This window comes from Lepisosteus oculatus, chromosome 6 (genome assembly GCF_040954835.1).
Source record: "Lepisosteus oculatus isolate fLepOcu1 chromosome 6, fLepOcu1.hap2, whole genome shotgun sequence".
NCBI classification, from domain to species: domain Eukaryota; kingdom Metazoa; phylum Chordata; class Actinopteri; order Semionotiformes; family Lepisosteidae; genus Lepisosteus; species Lepisosteus oculatus.
In genome coordinates this window covers 6,000,334-6,017,911 of record NC_090701.1, presented here as the reverse complement: position 1 = coordinate 6,017,911, position 17,578 = coordinate 6,000,334, and the positions used below count along the sequence as shown (strand labels likewise).

The 17,578-nt window shown below is 38.7% G+C and overlaps 2 protein-coding genes across 3 annotated transcripts in view; one reads left to right on the top strand and one right to left on the bottom strand.

The window, feature by feature from the left end:
• Nucleotides 1-15,326, bottom strand: part of avl9 (AVL9 homolog (S. cerevisiase)) — a 33,775-nt gene extending 18,449 nt beyond the window's left edge. The window contains exons 1-6 of one of the 2 annotated variants that reach the window (XM_015354855.2): nucleotides 15,244-15,326; nucleotides 6,577-6,697; nucleotides 5,793-5,878; nucleotides 5,439-5,510; nucleotides 3,871-3,960; nucleotides 2,190-2,256 (exon numbers count right to left, since the gene is read on the bottom strand). In XM_015354855.2, coding sequence (XP_015210341.2) covers nucleotides 2,190-2,256; nucleotides 3,871-3,960; nucleotides 5,439-5,510; nucleotides 5,793-5,878; nucleotides 6,577-6,697; nucleotides 15,244-15,246 — 439 coding nt within the window. In that variant the 5' untranslated portion in view covers nucleotides 15,247-15,326. Of the gene's footprint in view, nucleotides 1-2,189; nucleotides 2,257-3,870; nucleotides 3,961-5,438; nucleotides 5,511-5,792; nucleotides 5,879-6,576; nucleotides 6,698-12,688; nucleotides 12,943-15,243 lie in introns of those variants that run through there. The other variant, XM_006634549.3, reaches the window with a different exon arrangement.
• lsm5 (LSM5 homolog, U6 small nuclear RNA and mRNA degradation associated) lies at nucleotides 14,050-17,578 on the top strand. The gene is made up of 5 exons (XM_006634456.3): nucleotides 14,050-14,154; nucleotides 15,355-15,450; nucleotides 15,992-16,019; nucleotides 16,579-16,651; nucleotides 17,306-17,578. The coding sequence occupies exons 1-5, from the start codon at nucleotides 14,109-14,111 to the stop codon at nucleotides 17,336-17,338; spliced, it is 276 nt and encodes a 91-aa protein (XP_006634519.1). The 5' UTR covers nucleotides 14,050-14,108; the 3' UTR covers nucleotides 17,339-17,578.

Here is a 17,578-nt window from a genome sequence, read left to right as displayed (position 1 = left end):
ACACATCGGTAGGCATGGAAACAGAGTGACAGAACCAAGCCAGACCAAAAATGGCGGCCAGACACGAGACAATCAGAAAAGGCTTCATTGTTTTTTCACAAATGAGACAGAAGGAACTGCAGAGAAAATTAATTATTGGTTCTGTTTTGAAGCATAGACTACATCTTTCAACACAGGCCTCCGATGAAATAAAGACATAGAAAATCCTTTTGGCAGCACCAAAATGCTTTATTACTATGAAAGATCAATAAAGGACTTTTGTGTTGTATTGTGTAAAATGATAACTATAAAAGTAAGTTTTAAAATCACACGGTGGTGCAGTTATAATGTGCAGACCTACATGCATTTGGTGACACAATTAAACATAAATAGAAAAAAAAAGCAGAACAGCGTAATATCCCACAAGCGCTAAATCAATCTACCGTACAGTATAGCGATCTGTACTACACAGAGAACCTATCTTAATAGAAAAATGTTTCTAGTTTGTAACCTTCTATATGATGTGATGGCTGTTGTCTTAAACTTTGTGTAAGGGGAAATCTTCACACACTCTGTTTACCTGCACAGTGCTAGGTTTTGTGGTACCAATGGAAAAGGTGAAGATGTTTTAAAGGAATGGAATTAGGACAACACAAAGACACTGATGTATCATACCAAGGTGCTTCAGTACTAGTCCACATAGTATAATAAATACAAGAATAAAATAATATTTGAAAGACTTAAAAAAAAACATTTAAATGTACAAATTTAAAAGTATTTAATAATATAGGCAGAAAAAGTCTATTTTGATTATATTTAGGATTCTAAAAAAATACTGAGGATCCAACTCCAAACTGTATCTCTACAAGAGGTGTCAGGAATAGATCATTATGTAAATTTACTTAGATTTTGTATTGAGATCAGGAGACACCTGTCTGCACAAACGTTTGTGGGTGTATGAAACAAACTGTCCAGTCACGTTGTGAATCATGAGTCAGTGAGACTATTTGACAATAGTCTAAAGTTTCTATATTACAGAACTTTTGGGTTTGATATTCAAGCACTTGAGCTACTTATTCAGCCACAGCTTATCTATTCCTCTGCCTTCCACCTATGTTATATTTTTGTGCTTTACCACTGTCCCATTTTCTGGATATGACAAAAGAATTCATGTAATATAGCTTTGCTTTTGTCCACTTTATTACAGCATTTTCAAGTTTTCACATTATTCGATCCAAACCATTCTACATAAACGTTCTCCTTCATTTTTTAAACTGCATTCATGTGAGTTAGTATTTATTCCCTAACTAGATACTTTTCTGCTCTAAACATAGACAATTCTAGAAGCACTGTAAATGGATCTGTGTATTTGTGAAAATGAATTAATTCAAAACCAGGATAGATCACACACACAGAGTTTTTTTTCTAAACCCATGAAAAATTGTCTCTGTATTGTCACTGTCTGCATACCCTGTGATGGGCTGATGTCCCATTTAGGGCGTAACCCCGCATGGTGCCCTATGTTTCTGGGATAGGCTCTGGGTTGCTATGACCCCAATAGCAGGAATTTGTAGTCTGCAGATTAGATTTATTCATGACGGCTCCTCTAGAAATTATTTCTCAGAATCGATTTACAGTCTTGCATGACGTGGGTGTTTTTCACCGCTAAAAAGAAGATAAGGAATTATTTATAGAAACACTGAGTTGTTTGCAGCATGTATTTCTAGTAAATAAACAAACTGGGCAGCTCTAGGGACAGTAATACTTTTCTAGGGACAGCAGCTGGTTTTAAATGCGAAATGCCACCATTTTCTTTGTAGCACATGAATTTAATAAAAGTATCATCATCATGCACTGTATACACATTTTACAATAAAGCAAAAGTAATCATTCTGTCTAATTTACCATCTCAGGACGTTCTGTATGTAACGTATAAAAGCTAAACAAGAATTAACAGACGCAATGAAAAACAGTTAAGAGAAGGGGGCAACACATAATGTACACGCTGAAATCTTAACTTTTTTTTTGTCAGCGGGACAGCTGATTGTATTTCAGATCAATGTCTCAAACGGCCACTGAAATACAAATGACAAAACGTAACAGAGACATGTTTGTCAGATCCAGGTCCCCTGAACACCGCCCCCCCCCCACTGTCATGCAGGACGAGGCTCTTGTCAGGCAAGCGGTTCGTATGAAAGAGATGAGCTTACCGAGATACACCTGGGATCCCTCCAGGGCTGTCCCCCCCAAAGAGCCATTCATGTGTTCATACAGCTCCTGCCATGAAAAGGAAGACTGAAGTCAAGAAACGATCACTTCCGAACGAGGCTGTACAGCTGTAAACTGAGCTGCCTGTGTTGACATTGGTTTGCAAGGCACATTCTGGGAACATTTTTTTCTTGATGCACTATGAGAACCTCATATGCAAGCCCATAATGACTGAAATGCACATAAAGAAGAAATTAACAGCCTGCACAAAATCACAAACATGAGGAGCTGCTGTAGTAGAAATATCACATGAAAAATGGGTCACTCCACAGCTTCAGAGTTGTAAAAACCTACTTTATACAGGCAATACAATTGCCTAGGACACAATACTATTGCTAAAAGACACACTAACTCCCCTAAACAGATCCCTGGGCTGCTCCTTAAAATAAACAGCTTTGAACACAGTCATTTTAAACAACATTCTGCCAACCATTATTACATGTAATAATAATACTTGTAAAAGAATACTGTAAGGCCAACAGGTGGAACACTTTCTATTAATTCAAAATTCACTGCCACTCCCCAATCCCATACCAGATCAACAAGTTGGGCCAGTGAAACCGCCAAAACTCAATTTTCATTCAATTGTGGAAGGCATTGTATTAACGGTGAATAACACAGCAATGGAAATGATCCAGCAGCTATCTGTACCAAATGTTAATTTCAATTGTCTTTAAAAAAGTTTTGCTAATATATTAAATACTAAAGTAACAACGCCTCAAACTTAACTACTGCTACTGATAGTAGATAAAAACAGGTTGAAAGAGCACCAGCCTCAGTCCTGCTGCTTTCATTTGAATTTATCATCACCAGCCACAATATTCTTAATTATATGATGCATAATAAATAAGAAAATTGTGTTATGAAAAAAACTGAAAAACTCAATATAAATATCATTTATTTCAACAAAAAATTAAAGTTAAATGTTAAATTTGCAAACGCACCTTTATTTGAAAATTTGCTTAAGCAGAGTGGTTAAAAAGCTGCCCATTCCAGGCAGACCAAATCAGACAGTCATGGCTAGCCATACTCGGAGCCTAACCATTTAACCCTCTTTTTGGAAACTGCTCCATGTAAAGTGCTAACTTATGTATATTCTAAAATGAAAGCTGCTTCATGTGAATTATTAAAAGATTAAACATAAGCAAATATGTTAACACAAAACCTTAATTTAAAAGTGTTGGAAAAGCTATTTTGTGAGCAGCAATAATAAAAAAAAAAGAATGTACATAGTCTGGTTATAAATAAGCCATTCAGCTGTTTCTGTAAATTTTATAAACAGGTTTTATGTTAACTATAAATTATATATCTAACAAGTTAAGTGTAACTAATAAAAGACATTAAAAATGAATTTTAAAATATTTTGGTATTCACAAATATACTTATACGATAAAACTATGAGGAACAGGAGAAGAATAATAACCTAACTACGATCTCCAAACTTCTTAGAGATAGTACAAGAAGTCTCTAATTGTGCAACTACCAACTTATCAAGTAATTCTGGAAGGGAGGAAAACAAAAATAATGAATCATCTTGGACAACGCAGAAAGACTCGGCCCACATCTAATCTTTAGGAGAGTTTTAGATCCTAGACACAGGTTAAAACTCATTAAGGCACTCACCTTTAAAATAGATATCTGAGAAAAGTCTTTTTCTTCAAAGTAGGCGTGGGTGATGAGCTGCAGCTTGGCTTGTAGTAACCCATATAATGGCTGGAGAAAAGAAAGGGCTGTCATTCAGGTGTTGCATGAAACCGCACAGTTTTCAAGAAAAATACTCAGGGAATTTTATTTTTCAAAACTGAAGAATGCAGCTCACAACAAACATTTCGCCTTCCAAATATTTTCTGGCACACCAAACCTTTTAAGAATAATTAACACTGCTATCGCAAGAAATAGCATTTAACCCAAACTGAAACATAGACCACATTTTTCATTAGACTTCACTTGTTTGACTAGACTTTTAATCTGAAAGGAGACTTATTTAAACAAATTCAATTACAATATCTAGTTCAATGTCACATAGAGCTCCAGATTTATATTTTATAAACACAGTTTGGGAAACTGTCCTAGAAAACAATTGCATTTTTTTGGTGACTTTATACTATTTTAACATTGTCTTAATGAAAGGTACCAGCTTGTCCAAATCGATCTTTAGCAGATACTAACACTCCAAATACTATTATGGATTATGAGGATCACTAAAATAAACATCTCAAATCTGTTGCCCGACAGGGAAATGCTTTATTGCCAGCAAAAGGGCGCTATGAATTTGTTTAAAAATACTGCTTTGTATTTAAGGATTTAAAAAAAAAATCACAAACATCTTTAACAAAATGACCTTTTTCTTTAATGTAAATTCCAGAACTGACACTCCTTTCTTAAAATATCTAGTTTCATTCAGCTCATCTCATTACAGCACAAAAGACATCTGAGAGACCTTTTTTTATATTTGAAAATGGAAAGGACTAGTTAATCGGCAACAGCTTGCATTTTCCTCTTAAATAATGTATTTTGTGCTAAATATGATATTGTATGAATTCAGCGTGATGTCATGTTCATTTCTGCTTTAATGTTTCATGTTAAATGCTACAGAAAAAGCTTCTGAGTAAAAGAGCAAGGCCCAAGAAAGTGCTGAAACGTTGAGCTGAATGCTGCTTCAATGGCTGACACAGCATCTCGCAATGCTAATTTGCTTTCTCAGCACTCTCCTCTGCAATCAGTTTTGTACGGTCAATCCAAAACCAACTGCAGTGTTATGGTTTGCCAGAACACACAGCCAGCTGGGCACAACATGGGCAAGACAAAACAAGAGAGAAACATTCAAACAGCAAAACTATCACCACAAATAAATGATTGCTTGGAAAAACAGCAAGATGGCACAGGCAGATGATTAAAATGTCACACACAGCTCGTTACAGCCACCACTGAGATCTGTTGTATCTCGCACTCTAGCTCAAGGAGTTAACTGCATATATTAAGATATTCTGCAGCCATGTGAACATGATTCCCTTTCGTTGCTTTGAACCAGGAATTTGTCGAAGTAACTATCTAGTATTTCATTGCTACCTCTCTTTTTTTCTCTCCTACAGACTGGCTTTCCCAGAGACGTATGCTTTTTCACTGAATAAGCCCGACCATCCAAATATCTGGCTGACCAACAACAGCAATACGTTCGTCTTGTGACTTACCAGTCTGCTAAGAACACACACGCTCTTCTGAACCGTTTCTCTGGTGATATCTGCCTGACGAACCTTCAGGGCCTATGGAATATGAGAAAAAAAAATCTGAATTTGTTTTAAAAAAAAAACCAATTGTATTTTACATTCATAACTGTATTCATGTCGACAAAGCAATTAAAAAAGCAGGGAACACAACGTCATATACGATTGCACACCACTGTAGCATAGCCACATTTTCCCACTTTCCTGCTGGGCAATGTTAACAATACAGGACGTTTTCCTAACTAACTTTAAAAAAAAGAAATTCAAAGAAATTAAACGACATAGGAACACAGAAAACTCTAAACCTGAGTAGGAACTAACCTTGGCCTCTATCTGCCGGTAGCAGGATACACCATAAACACATTTCCTGTCACCACTTCGAGGAGGTAAGTGAAAATAGATAGTGTCTGCAAACAGAGAAACACTTTAAGATAAACTTATAGCTTTAATAAATAAAGTGTGCAGCTCTACAATACCCATCTGTCTTAAATAACATCTGTGATTTCTCTCACAGTTCCATGAACTTCTATCACCAATCGATTACCGATACTGCACTTTACTCAAAAGCTCATTCCTTCTTTACTGTAATCAATGATTCCTTACCTACGGGCATTGACAGCACAAAGGCACTGCACTTCTAATATGTACATTTGTTTTACTGAGAATTATTTATTTTTTATTTAATTTTTGTATTAATCGGATAACTACTAAGTAGCCCAGGATATCACCTCACAGTTAAATGTTCATCCCATGGAAGATACTGATTTTAACAGAGAACATATAAATATTCCTTTACCAACCCTTGAACCCCACATGAAAAGCTTTATCACAGCAAAATGACAGTATATGAAAGAAGTCTAACTGTCAGACGTGAGATATCTCCTCATATCTCAAGCACACTCCATGTCATTATTTGCATAAACATACCACAGGGAGAGATAACCAACCTGTACCCAGTTCTATTAAACGCAATAATTTGCAAATGCTAAAAGAAGCAACATCAGTCACAGAAAATCTAGAATATACATTATATGCAGGAGTTTTAAATGTTGAGAAGCTTTTATCTTGCCCTGTATCTTTAAACTGCATTTCACAGACTTCTTACCTTCTTGGTAATTGTGGGCTCCATCGGGCAATGCTAAGAATGGGAGATACTTCCACTCTTCAGGCAAACTGCTGCTGTCATGGCCCTCTTCTGGGATCAGAGGTGGATAGGAAAACTCAACCTGAGAAACCAAGTGGCATGAGTGCAAACTTAGCATGTGACACTAGCAGATTAAACACAGAGGTTGCTCTTAAATCCATTAAAGGGTTAAAGCAGAAAAAGGTACTTTTGACCCATGCGATTTTACTAAATCACATTCAGTTACCATTGCCAATGCTGTTTAGGAATTCTGAAATTGCCACAAAATACAATAAACTCTTTAGTAAACCTTATTTAATGGTAAATACAGTACAGGCTTTGTCTTATTTGGTACAACTGATGTTTCAGTGTCCGTAATTAAAATGGCTAGAGTAAGTACCAGTTCATCACAAAGGCAAAGTGCAAAATCCTAGATTTAGACCACATTAGGAATAGGTGGATGACTAAAATGTCATGCTTTATTATGGTCTGCACAACACTAGGAGTTTTATAATTTCCTTACATGCCCACTGTTATTATAAAGAATACATTTCAATATTCCATTCCCTTCCAAAGAAAAGCTGAAGAACGGACATGTAATGATCATGACACAGACTGTGAAATATTCCTTCCATCTGGGAAAGTCCCTTCTGCACAGGGTGCCTTCTAAACTACCCTGATCCCTCACTCTCTCCACACTGCCTGCTTTACACCTCTAAGAAAAGATTCTTGTCATAATGATTATAAATTCAGAAATAACTTTTATAAATGTGTAATGAAATAAAAAACTCATGGAGTCAGTCCTGAGAAGAGTCCATAAGGGTTACGAAGCAGTGTCCAGTGCTGGACCTGGAAAGCCAGTGGGTTGTGGGCTTACTGACTCCAACTCAGCTTTTACTTAGGTTTAACCACAGCTAAACCAACAGGTTACCGGCTTAAACAACCCGATTCAACAACTGACAAAGCAGCATTTCGATTTTGGTAACCGTTTTAATTAAAAACATGATTACAGATCTGGAATCCATCAAGAGAAGAGGGGCATCCTACCCTGGCAGGATGACAGAACTGCATCTTCTTCATCTTGAACAGAGACTGCAAGGGCGAACCCAAGAACTCAAAAGCATCAAAGGCACTGGCAAAGTTGGGGAGGACACGACAACTTAAAGGACACTTAAAACTGAGAAAAGGGGCTACTTTCTTGGCACAAATGGACATGGAAGTCCATTGTCGCAGCTGGTTCCCTGGGCTCTTTCAGTGAAGAGCTGGACGAGATCCTTGGTTCGATTAGCCACCAGCAGGTTGAATGACTTCCAACCCTCCGTGACCTCTCTTGGGTCATTGAATCTGCGTGAAACAGGAACTGTATTTCGGAGACCACTTGTGAAGCTACACTACCCCTTCGTAAGTTAAGAGAAACCGGCTGCACGGGCAAAGAGATGAGCCCTCCCCCCTTTGAACTGAAGCACTGCAGACAATAACGACATCGTCCCCCAGATGCCCGCCGTGTGACCTCAGCTCATTTCTCTATTCTACCTGCACCTTCAAGCCTGGCTGCCTGTGAGGCCAGCAGCTGGAATGTGGAGAAGCACTGGCTCCTCTTATACAATGGACAAGGTCACTCACTGGGCTGCTATCAGGTAACCGGTAAAACCTCTTCTCTGATGAGGACGATTACAGTGCCCCGTCAACAAAGACGGCTCTCCTCGTGGTTTGATCCGCTATCCAATCGACCCGAGCCATCGCACTTTAAATTCCACATGAGAGTTAATACAAATTAAATTCTCCGTTGCACATAATATTCAAAGAAAAAATGTCGTCAGAGAGCCTGAAATCCTAGAGCTATACTTTTAGAGATTATCAGATTATCACAAATAATTTCTGTTTTGTATTAGATCACATCGCCACCTGACAGATTTTTTATTTATGGCACTCCACAGTGTGTGCGTGTATATATATATTAAGAGGTTTTAAAAACACCAAATCATTACTGGAACCAACAGCATTTGTTGCTATTATAAAGCTTCTCAATTTCACAATAAAAAGATCAATAAAATAAAGTGACAATTACCGAACCTGCTAAAATACTGCACTGTCAAATGCAGCAAACAGATTAAATATAAACTGGTAGAAACGCTTAAGTTATATAAGATAACCGTGTTCAGAGTAAGTTCCATTCATTGATCCACAAGACTTAACAATCTCGAGAAATGTGCCAAACAGCTCTGAAAAGATCGCACCCCATGATGGTTAAAACTATTCAAATTAGAGTAGTGTCACAGGAGTCTACCTTTAAGACAACGGGGAAGGCAAACAACTAAGGTGTACAGTATATCCAAGATATCTCACAAGTGATATACCTGTCACAGCAGCATCACAGCATTCTGGATCAATGCATTTCCAAAAGCAAAAACGCAATCAAAGAAAACTTCAGCAATTTATAGATCTTTAGTAATCAAACAGAAAATAAATCTTCGTGCCATTTGCTCGGTATTGTACAACTACAACCAGCAGCTGAAAACAAGCGTGCAGGGTTTAGACTGCCCTGAGACAGGTTAGTTTAATTGCTAATCATGTGTTGATGCAACAGTAATCCAGCTCACTATGAGAGGGAACCGTGGGATCAGACATTAAGTGTGTGTGTGCTTGGCTGAGGAGCCAGTGGTGTGAAGCTCCCATCCGTGGGATTATGACAGAACAGCCCTAAAAGGTGCTTCACTGCTTCTTGTCTGCTTTGATGAAGCTCTTAAACCTACTATGTATACTATATGCACAGACACATATAGATGATTTCTGAACTGCTTTTTGCTTGAAATTTTCACCCAAAGCACACGTAAGTTACAAGGATTTAATGATGGGGCTTGGTTCTGTTCATATCAATAATTCCTTGCATTTATATAAAAAGTGCTATATATCGAAAGGCGCTTTATATACAGGAGAGGACCCATTTCCACCACTGAACTGAGGCACCTGAGTGGAAGTTATGCTGGGCTAGCAGCAACACTACTACACGAACCGCAGGTGGCAAAGTGAGAAACTGAAACTTTAAGTGAGAACTTTGGACAGACTAGATTGTGTAAGATCCCAGGTGGAAATCAGCCAGGACACCACAGCACCTACACAGTGAGAGTGCCAGGAGATTATTCACCCAACACTCAGGGCTTCGGTTTAATATCTCATCCACAGAACTGCATCTCATCAACAGAAATATCAATCACCACTTATAGCCACAAACCGATATTCCCCAAGTGGCCTCCGTACCCAGTACTGACTGGGGCAAGAACTGCTAAATTCCCAGTTTCTGATGAGATCAGCTCACAAAGTGGTCATGATGCTGTAGTACAGTCTTCCGCGATTTTTACTTAGTTCAAAATTAAAAAACAAACATTTAATCAAATAATGATACAGTACAGGTCTTGGACTGCATAAAACAGAATTACTATGTTGATGCGGTAACAGAGACACAGATTATCAAAGATCTGATTTCATTTTGGAAGTGAATCTTTCTTCCTCTCAGTGAGAAGTATTTAAGTCTGTATCATCACCACAGTATTTTGTCACCTTATATCCCTACCAACAGTCTTACTCACACCTGAAGAAAGCTCCACGGCCAAAACGTTGTGTTTTCTTTCTTCTCTTTTCAGCATGGAATACACCTATAACTTGTTCCTTGATCATTTGTTATGGTTCTCTAGAGCATATATAGGCATAGATATGTATAAGTCCCACAGCAACCTACTGCATATAAAGAGGTAGTTCTAATTTTAGTGGTGTGAGATTATCTAAGGCAGAAATTACATGTCAAAGAACTGTGTTTACCAAGTTACTTGTTACACCGAGGCCAGTTATTTCTAATTGATAGTCTGTGTCCACAATCTTGTTAGAATTGACAATTACTTGACAAACAAACAGAAGCCAAATTATCTCAAACTGCATTTGATCTGCAAGACATTTGATTTTTCCAAGCCTGCAGTGGTCAGAAAGATGTACGTCCCCTGCCCTCCCAGGCTGAAGCCAAAGATAAGCCGTTGTCAGTCCTTTCCCTGCTGAAACAAAACCCGCTGTGAGCTCCCTCCAGCTCACCAAGGAGGAAAACCTGATGTGCTGTGCCCAGTTTGCAAATGTTTTACAATTCAGCTGAGCCTTGCCCACGTCTACAGCCTGCTACTGAGTGCTGTCAAACAGCTTTACAGAAACATGGTGGACTGGTGAGTGAAATGTATACTTCAGGTGGCATTCAAATTCACATGGAAACAACTTGGAGAGTGTCAGGTTACTGCAAGCAGCACCTGAGCTTTTCAGGGATCCTTTATCAACTGTTAGTGAAAGACCACAATCACTTTCAGCTTAATTGGGCACCCATCAGTGAAATGTTTAAGAGATACTGTCTAGTTTATAGCAGCATTGTCCTGCATTTGAAAGTTGATTTTCATCCAAGCAAATAAGTGACCTTACACGATATTATACCCAAGAGCATAAAAACGGTTAAGCAAAGTTTAAGCATCTACATGCACACACATACAAGGGACACCCCTCAGGTCCTGGTGTTTTTAGGAGCAAGCAGTAGCTCTGAATATGACTTATCTCTGGCACTTTCACAATTCCCAACATCCATACACTCATACGTATTGCACATAGCTCTAACGTTTTGCAATCTACTCTGAGCTAAGTGTATCAGAAACTGTTCTCTATATTTTTGCAATTGTTCTGTAATTTGTTTCCCCATCGCCATTCACAAGATCCTAACGGAGTACAATAGAATTTGATCTCCACAGAGAAACACCCTCAGCTGCCTAGATCAGCGCTTTCGCACAGTACACGGCTTTAATTGGCCTGACCACAAGGGCGCTCAGAGGATTTTCTGACACTACTGCTAACATGTCAGTGTCAATATGCAGTCTTTCTACAAAAGCTTGCTGGATGTTTCATATTCCTCTTACCTAATACTTTCTCCGTCAGACTTATCATCATGAAAGCACACTCTGTTCCGCTAGTGCCATTCCCCTATCCTGAAAACAGTTTACACTCCGTACTGCAGAAAACGGTGGAGGCGATTTTTCAAAAAGACCCTTCTTCGACACTGAGGTGGACTTGACGTTTCTACCCATTACAGCTGGGGACTTTACAGGACAAGTACGGTTCTCAGGGGAACAACACTGGGACCCCTGCTGAGATCTGAGCCCGAAACTTTGAAGCCCTACCCTTACAGCTATATCACAGTGCAGCCTAGACATAGGCGAGGGGAAAGGACAGCTTCTGCAGTCGTGTGGTGTGGTGACAACACCGATAAATTAATTAGATACGTCTAACTGAAAACAGACCGCGGATAACTAGACTAAACAAAGTATTTGCCTTCAAAAAACCCTACAGAGCACAGGCCTATCTGTAAGAAGCTGTTTTAGGGGCTCTCTAGTATTATTTGTGGAACCTGAGATATTACGTACAGCAAAGGAAAATACACACAATCTTTGACCTACAGTATGTCCGGGAACACGAAAAACGGCCGTTTATCTGATAGAGGACTGATTTCTTCATATGTGAGAACATCAGTGCTCCGCATTAGTGAAGCAATCTCTGCAAACACAAGATGCTGAATTTAGCCATCGGCTGGCTTTATGCAACAGAAGGTTCCTTGTTGAATGCACATATCCAATTCTCTGCTAAACGAGCCATAAACGCGCACGATCGTTCACGGACCTGGAAGTATTGCATTTTTTTTTTTTATCTGCAATCAGCGATAATCGCAGGCAGGCTTTAAAATGGGCTGTCTCGCACGGTTGAGAAAGCAGTTTGTCACCCGGGCTGGGCGAATCGCGCTGCTGTGGATGCGAGGTCCGATCTGAGTCCCACACCCCCTTTCCAAACAGTGTTGCTGTATTTCTGTCGGCTGACACTGACTCAAGCCCTCACTCCCCACCCACCACAGGCAAACGAGAAAACACAACCAGCAGGAAAGGCGCCCCGTCGCGTTTTCCAGAACATACTCCGGGCTTTTGCAGTGGTCAAAAGCGCCTCCGCCAGCGGCAGGGAAACATTTTCCCCCAACGTGCGGCTCCCAGTGCCTTACCGCCTCTCAGTCTGTCTCACCGCATCTCACCTGGCAGCCTTTCTTGTGATGAAAGCCAACAACCACTATGTGCAGCACGGGGCCCCTGGGCTCCTCTCTCCCATGTGGCTCCATGGCTGCCCACCCCACCCCCGCGGATATGCCGGCCGCGAACGGACGCTGTAGGGAAGCCGCAGACGGACTCTCGCCGGGATCTGAACCTGCGGGGCTCCTGCTCGCCGGTGTTGATGGCCGCCTCTCTCCGCCACCAGCGGCTTCGCTTCCGCCTTGCGGGTGACGTCAGGGGAGCCGCTCCGCCCCGCAGCGCCCCCGCACGGCCGCAGGCGGAACTGGCGCGTCCAGCCTCGCCGCACACCTGGCCGCTGCCGTAGCGGTGTACACGTACTGCGCCACACGCGAACACTCTCCCCGTTTCACATGGTCAGAAGTACCTGGTCGTTTTAATTCGCTCATACCGTGGGCGCACACGCATCGCCTGACATTATAGATAACAAACGTACAGTGATTAAGCACACCACGATTCGTCATTTGGCAGAGGCCTGAGCAGTCTTCGCTAGGTATTAAAACAACGGAAAAAATACTGGAAACAGTCATGAGAAGGAACAAGTAATAGGTTTATTCCATGCTGAAAAAAAGAAGAAAGAGAACACAGCGTTTCGGCCTGGAGCCTTCTTCAGGTGTGGCCGAAACGCTGTGTTCTCTTTCTTCTTTTTTTCAGCATGGAATAAACCTATTACTTGTTCCTTTGCAGCCTACGCATGCTGACGCAGCTACCCACCTGAACTACAGTCATGAGAATACTTATTAATACTGTCAACTTAATCAAACGCCGCGGTCCAATGTTTTGAATTCGTCTAAAAGATTGGATGTTTACACGCCAGTTGGAAAAAGGCTTTGAGGTACACTATTCGGTGAAGTTAATTATTTTGAAGCTCCTCTATAGTTAAATTCCCAGCCTCCCTCACTCTCACTCTCACTCTCACCTCTCACCTGTGATCTGAACCTCACAGTGCCTTCTTCCTTTCTTTCTTACCAAAAATCCAAACACACATTGAAAATCTACCTCTACCATACATGTCAAAAGCTCACTCCCCATCATTTCTATCCCTTTTATTCTGTTGATGCATATTTTTGCACATAACCTGTTACCCTTTTGTTATTTTGCACATTGCCTGTTGTTGTTTTTTGCACATTGCCTGTTGTTGTTTTTTTCTATTTGTACTATTTATTTCCGAGAGCTAGCTAAATAGCATTTCGTTATACCATATACCATGTATATGAGTGTAATGACAACAAACTTGAAAACTTGAGCTGGTTCTCGTGCGAGCAGAAGAACATCACACCGCTCTGTTTTCTAATATACATTAGGTGACGGTCGGGTGTCGATTGTTTCTGTCTGATTTGCACGTTGAAGTTTTCTTCGATTGGTCGAGTCTACCTTCCTTCAAACATGGCGGCGGCTCCGGCTACAAACCCTTCACAATTGCTCCCGCTTGGTATGTGAATTAAACGTGAAGCAAAACATTTTAACGCGAAGTTGTTGAAGTACTAAGACCTGCCTAAGTAGTACCGTCGGTGGTGTACATTTTACAATCTAAAAAATATACCACAAGCGTCTATAGCCTAAGACTGCCAACTGGCCGGTTTTAATAAGGACGTGCAGGTGGTCCGTGAATTAACCCAATCGTTCGTTTTTGTTCTTTTTGAATTATGAATTGAAGTATTGAGTTGCAGTTATGTATCTGTCCCTCATTGCACTGTAATGCTAAGTTTGTCTATACGCAACTTTCCTGTAAATTACTAATTTTTGTTTACGACTTGGCCCATTTCTAAACAGTCCAAACACGGTACTGTCTCAATCTTTGCTGTAGTGTTTAGCCGAATATTTCCCAAAAAGTAAGAAAGAACAAAAAAAAAGTAGAAGCGTTCGTTGACGGTTTATGTTCGCTAATGTGAAATTATACCTAGCTATGTCCATCTAGTCATGTTATTAATTAACCAGATAAGGCAGTAGGGAACAAACGATCATTTCCATGGTGCAATGGATCTGTTTATAAAGCAGGGCATTTACTGTAATAAATGTGTAATATGCCAATGTGTAATATGTGTACACGGCATCAGCGTCTCTAACACTCCAAGTTTCCGCACGAAGTTGTGGATTATTATTTTCTTGTAGATGAAACAATTCCACATCATATTGTATGGTTATTCTTTGCCGTCTCACGCTGTGTGTTACAGCAATAACTTCCTCGATTGTGTCGACTTACATCATTAAAACATTGTATTTATCGTGAGCAGAGGAAAATCCATTTTTTTATATAATTTTCCTATTTTAGAAGAAAAAATGTCATTTATTTTGCTAATGAGGTCGATGATATCCAATGAACTTGTTTTCGGAGCAGTTTATTCTTTGATCATGTTACTTGTTTCGAATATGTTTAACCCCCGTATCCTTGAAGTCTGTTCATGAGCACTGCTGCTGTCTAAAAATGTCCGCTTAATTTATATTTGTGTCTGTGAAGTAATCAGTTCTAGTGATTTCTCCTGTGTCATTCTGATGTTTTTATATAACAAGGGTAACTTACCATTACAGTATCCTAGAAGTGTCAGCAGATGTGGCTAAGTTCTATGAAACAGCTGAAATCTTATCACAGTATTCCTTGTTCTCTCCTCTCCCCTCCCGTTATCTTCTTTAGAGCTTGTGGACAAATGTATTGGTTCCCGGATTCATATTGTGATGAAGAACGACAAGGAGATTGTCGGCACTCTGTTGGGATTTGATGACTTTGTCAGTATCCTTTTTACAGTAATATGGATGTTGTATATCATCACATGTGAAGTTAAGACTAACAGTTTTGATCAATAGTAATAAGTAATGGAGCTAGTTGGTTGTTCAATATGTTGTCTTTTTTCAGCATTGATTTCAAGATTGCACATCCAAGAAAAACCTTTTTACCAGATACAGACACATTTTGTAATTCAAAATGGGTCATAAACTGGTGAATAATAGAATCTTTGCTTTTCTTTGGAATGGCAGATTGTATCATGACAAAAATATACAGTCTGGTGGAGTATTCGCGTATTGTGTTGCCTGAGATAAAATTCCATTAAAGTGAAGCAAGGTCACATCATAAAAATTCAACTTCTTGCAGTAAGATTGTACTTGGCATATGTTTTACGAAAGCTTATGCACAATGCAGTGTCTATAACAGAATTGTTTTACGTTAAAATATAATAAGATGTAAAATACTAAATCTATTGCTGAAAACTAAAAACATAACAATTTATGGTTTTAACTTTGTAAAACATGCTTTCCTTTACTTGCATTCTCAGACATGGTGCTTGAAGATGTCACTGAATTGTAAGGTTTTGTTTTGTTCATGCTAAAATAAGAAATGCTATGATGTTCAGATTGTTACAGGCAAAAATCTTTAATTTTCTCATTGAAAATGAGCACTGAATTAATGCATATTCAAATTGCAATTTGTTTTCTTACATAAGAAAGTCTGTTACTTTATTTACATCTTGACTCGTGCATTTGAAGAGTTAAATTCTGATCATAATGTAATTTTTTTACAGAACTGGAGTACACTATTTTAATAACTTCTAGCTTTATTGCCTTTAGACATTAGCAAAATAAAATATAAAAAAATCATAATCTTAATAAAAATGTCAAAAATCAACAACAATGTTGTATTATTAATTTCAATTAATAATTCATAGTGTCATCTTAACACAATTCACAAATACCTTTCATTACTAAAATCGCTTGTGTTCTCATTTCAGAGAATTTGATTTTTGTGAATTGCTTATGGGTACAAAGTTGTTTATTTGTGTTAGTTTTCTTTTCATTTTAAGGCTGTACTATTAGTGATTATCGATTAGTAGCATCGTTTATTTCAGGAAGCCTTGTTTTTTAGTGAGATCACACCAGAGGGAAGGAGGATAACCAAACTGGATCAGATCTTATTGAATGGAAACAACATCACCATGGTAAGTGTGTTAATAAAGGAAAACCTAATGGTGATACTTTTCTTGTGATTTATACAGTTTAGGCAATGATTCCTTTAAAATTGAACTCAATTGACAGGCCACAACACTGTCAAGCTGGATATACCTACTTACTTGCACTTATTTGTCTTTTTGTATTGGATGTTGTTAACTTAAAAACATTAAAACATTAAAGATTTGAATGTAATCTTTTTTTAAGGAAGAAAGTATGTGGTGTTGTTCCATGTTTTATAACAGCAATTTACTTTGTTAAACATCCATTTTAGTTATGTTTTTAGAAGGATAAAGCAGATGGATTTTGGACATTGATTAAATAGTTTTGGCATGATATTAATTAATTGGACAGACTGATACATTTAAGTGACTTGTAAATGTTGCATGAGGACTAAGCTATTAATGAGGGAGTTGGTTGAACACAGCTGATGGAAGTGATTTAACTTGCTGAATGAAAAGTGAATATCAAGCACAAAAAAAAAATTAAAAACAATTTGTCCTGCTTCGTAAGAGCACATTGAGATGTTTGTACATTTTAATGGTACATAAGCATTTTTTAATTTGAAATAATTAGATCTGCTACTTTTTTGCAGCTTGAAAACCATTTTGGTATGCCTTTCCTTACTTAATGTCTTTTTACAGCTTATTCCTGGAGGTGAAGGACCTGAAGTATGAAGAGAGGAGACATATTCTCACCCTTTTCTGGATTTGAGTTTGCCTTCACTCCAGTTTTCCTTTTTTGTGTGTTTTATATATAAAGGTTATTTTTTTGGAAAAACATTTTCTTATGGGAACTCTTTAATTTTTGCCTGTTTAAAATGCCTATACCCACTTTAGGTGTGATGAGTGAATTATGGCTAAGTCTTGCAAGACTCATTTGTTTTTTGTAATAAAAACATGCTATTGGAACGGAAA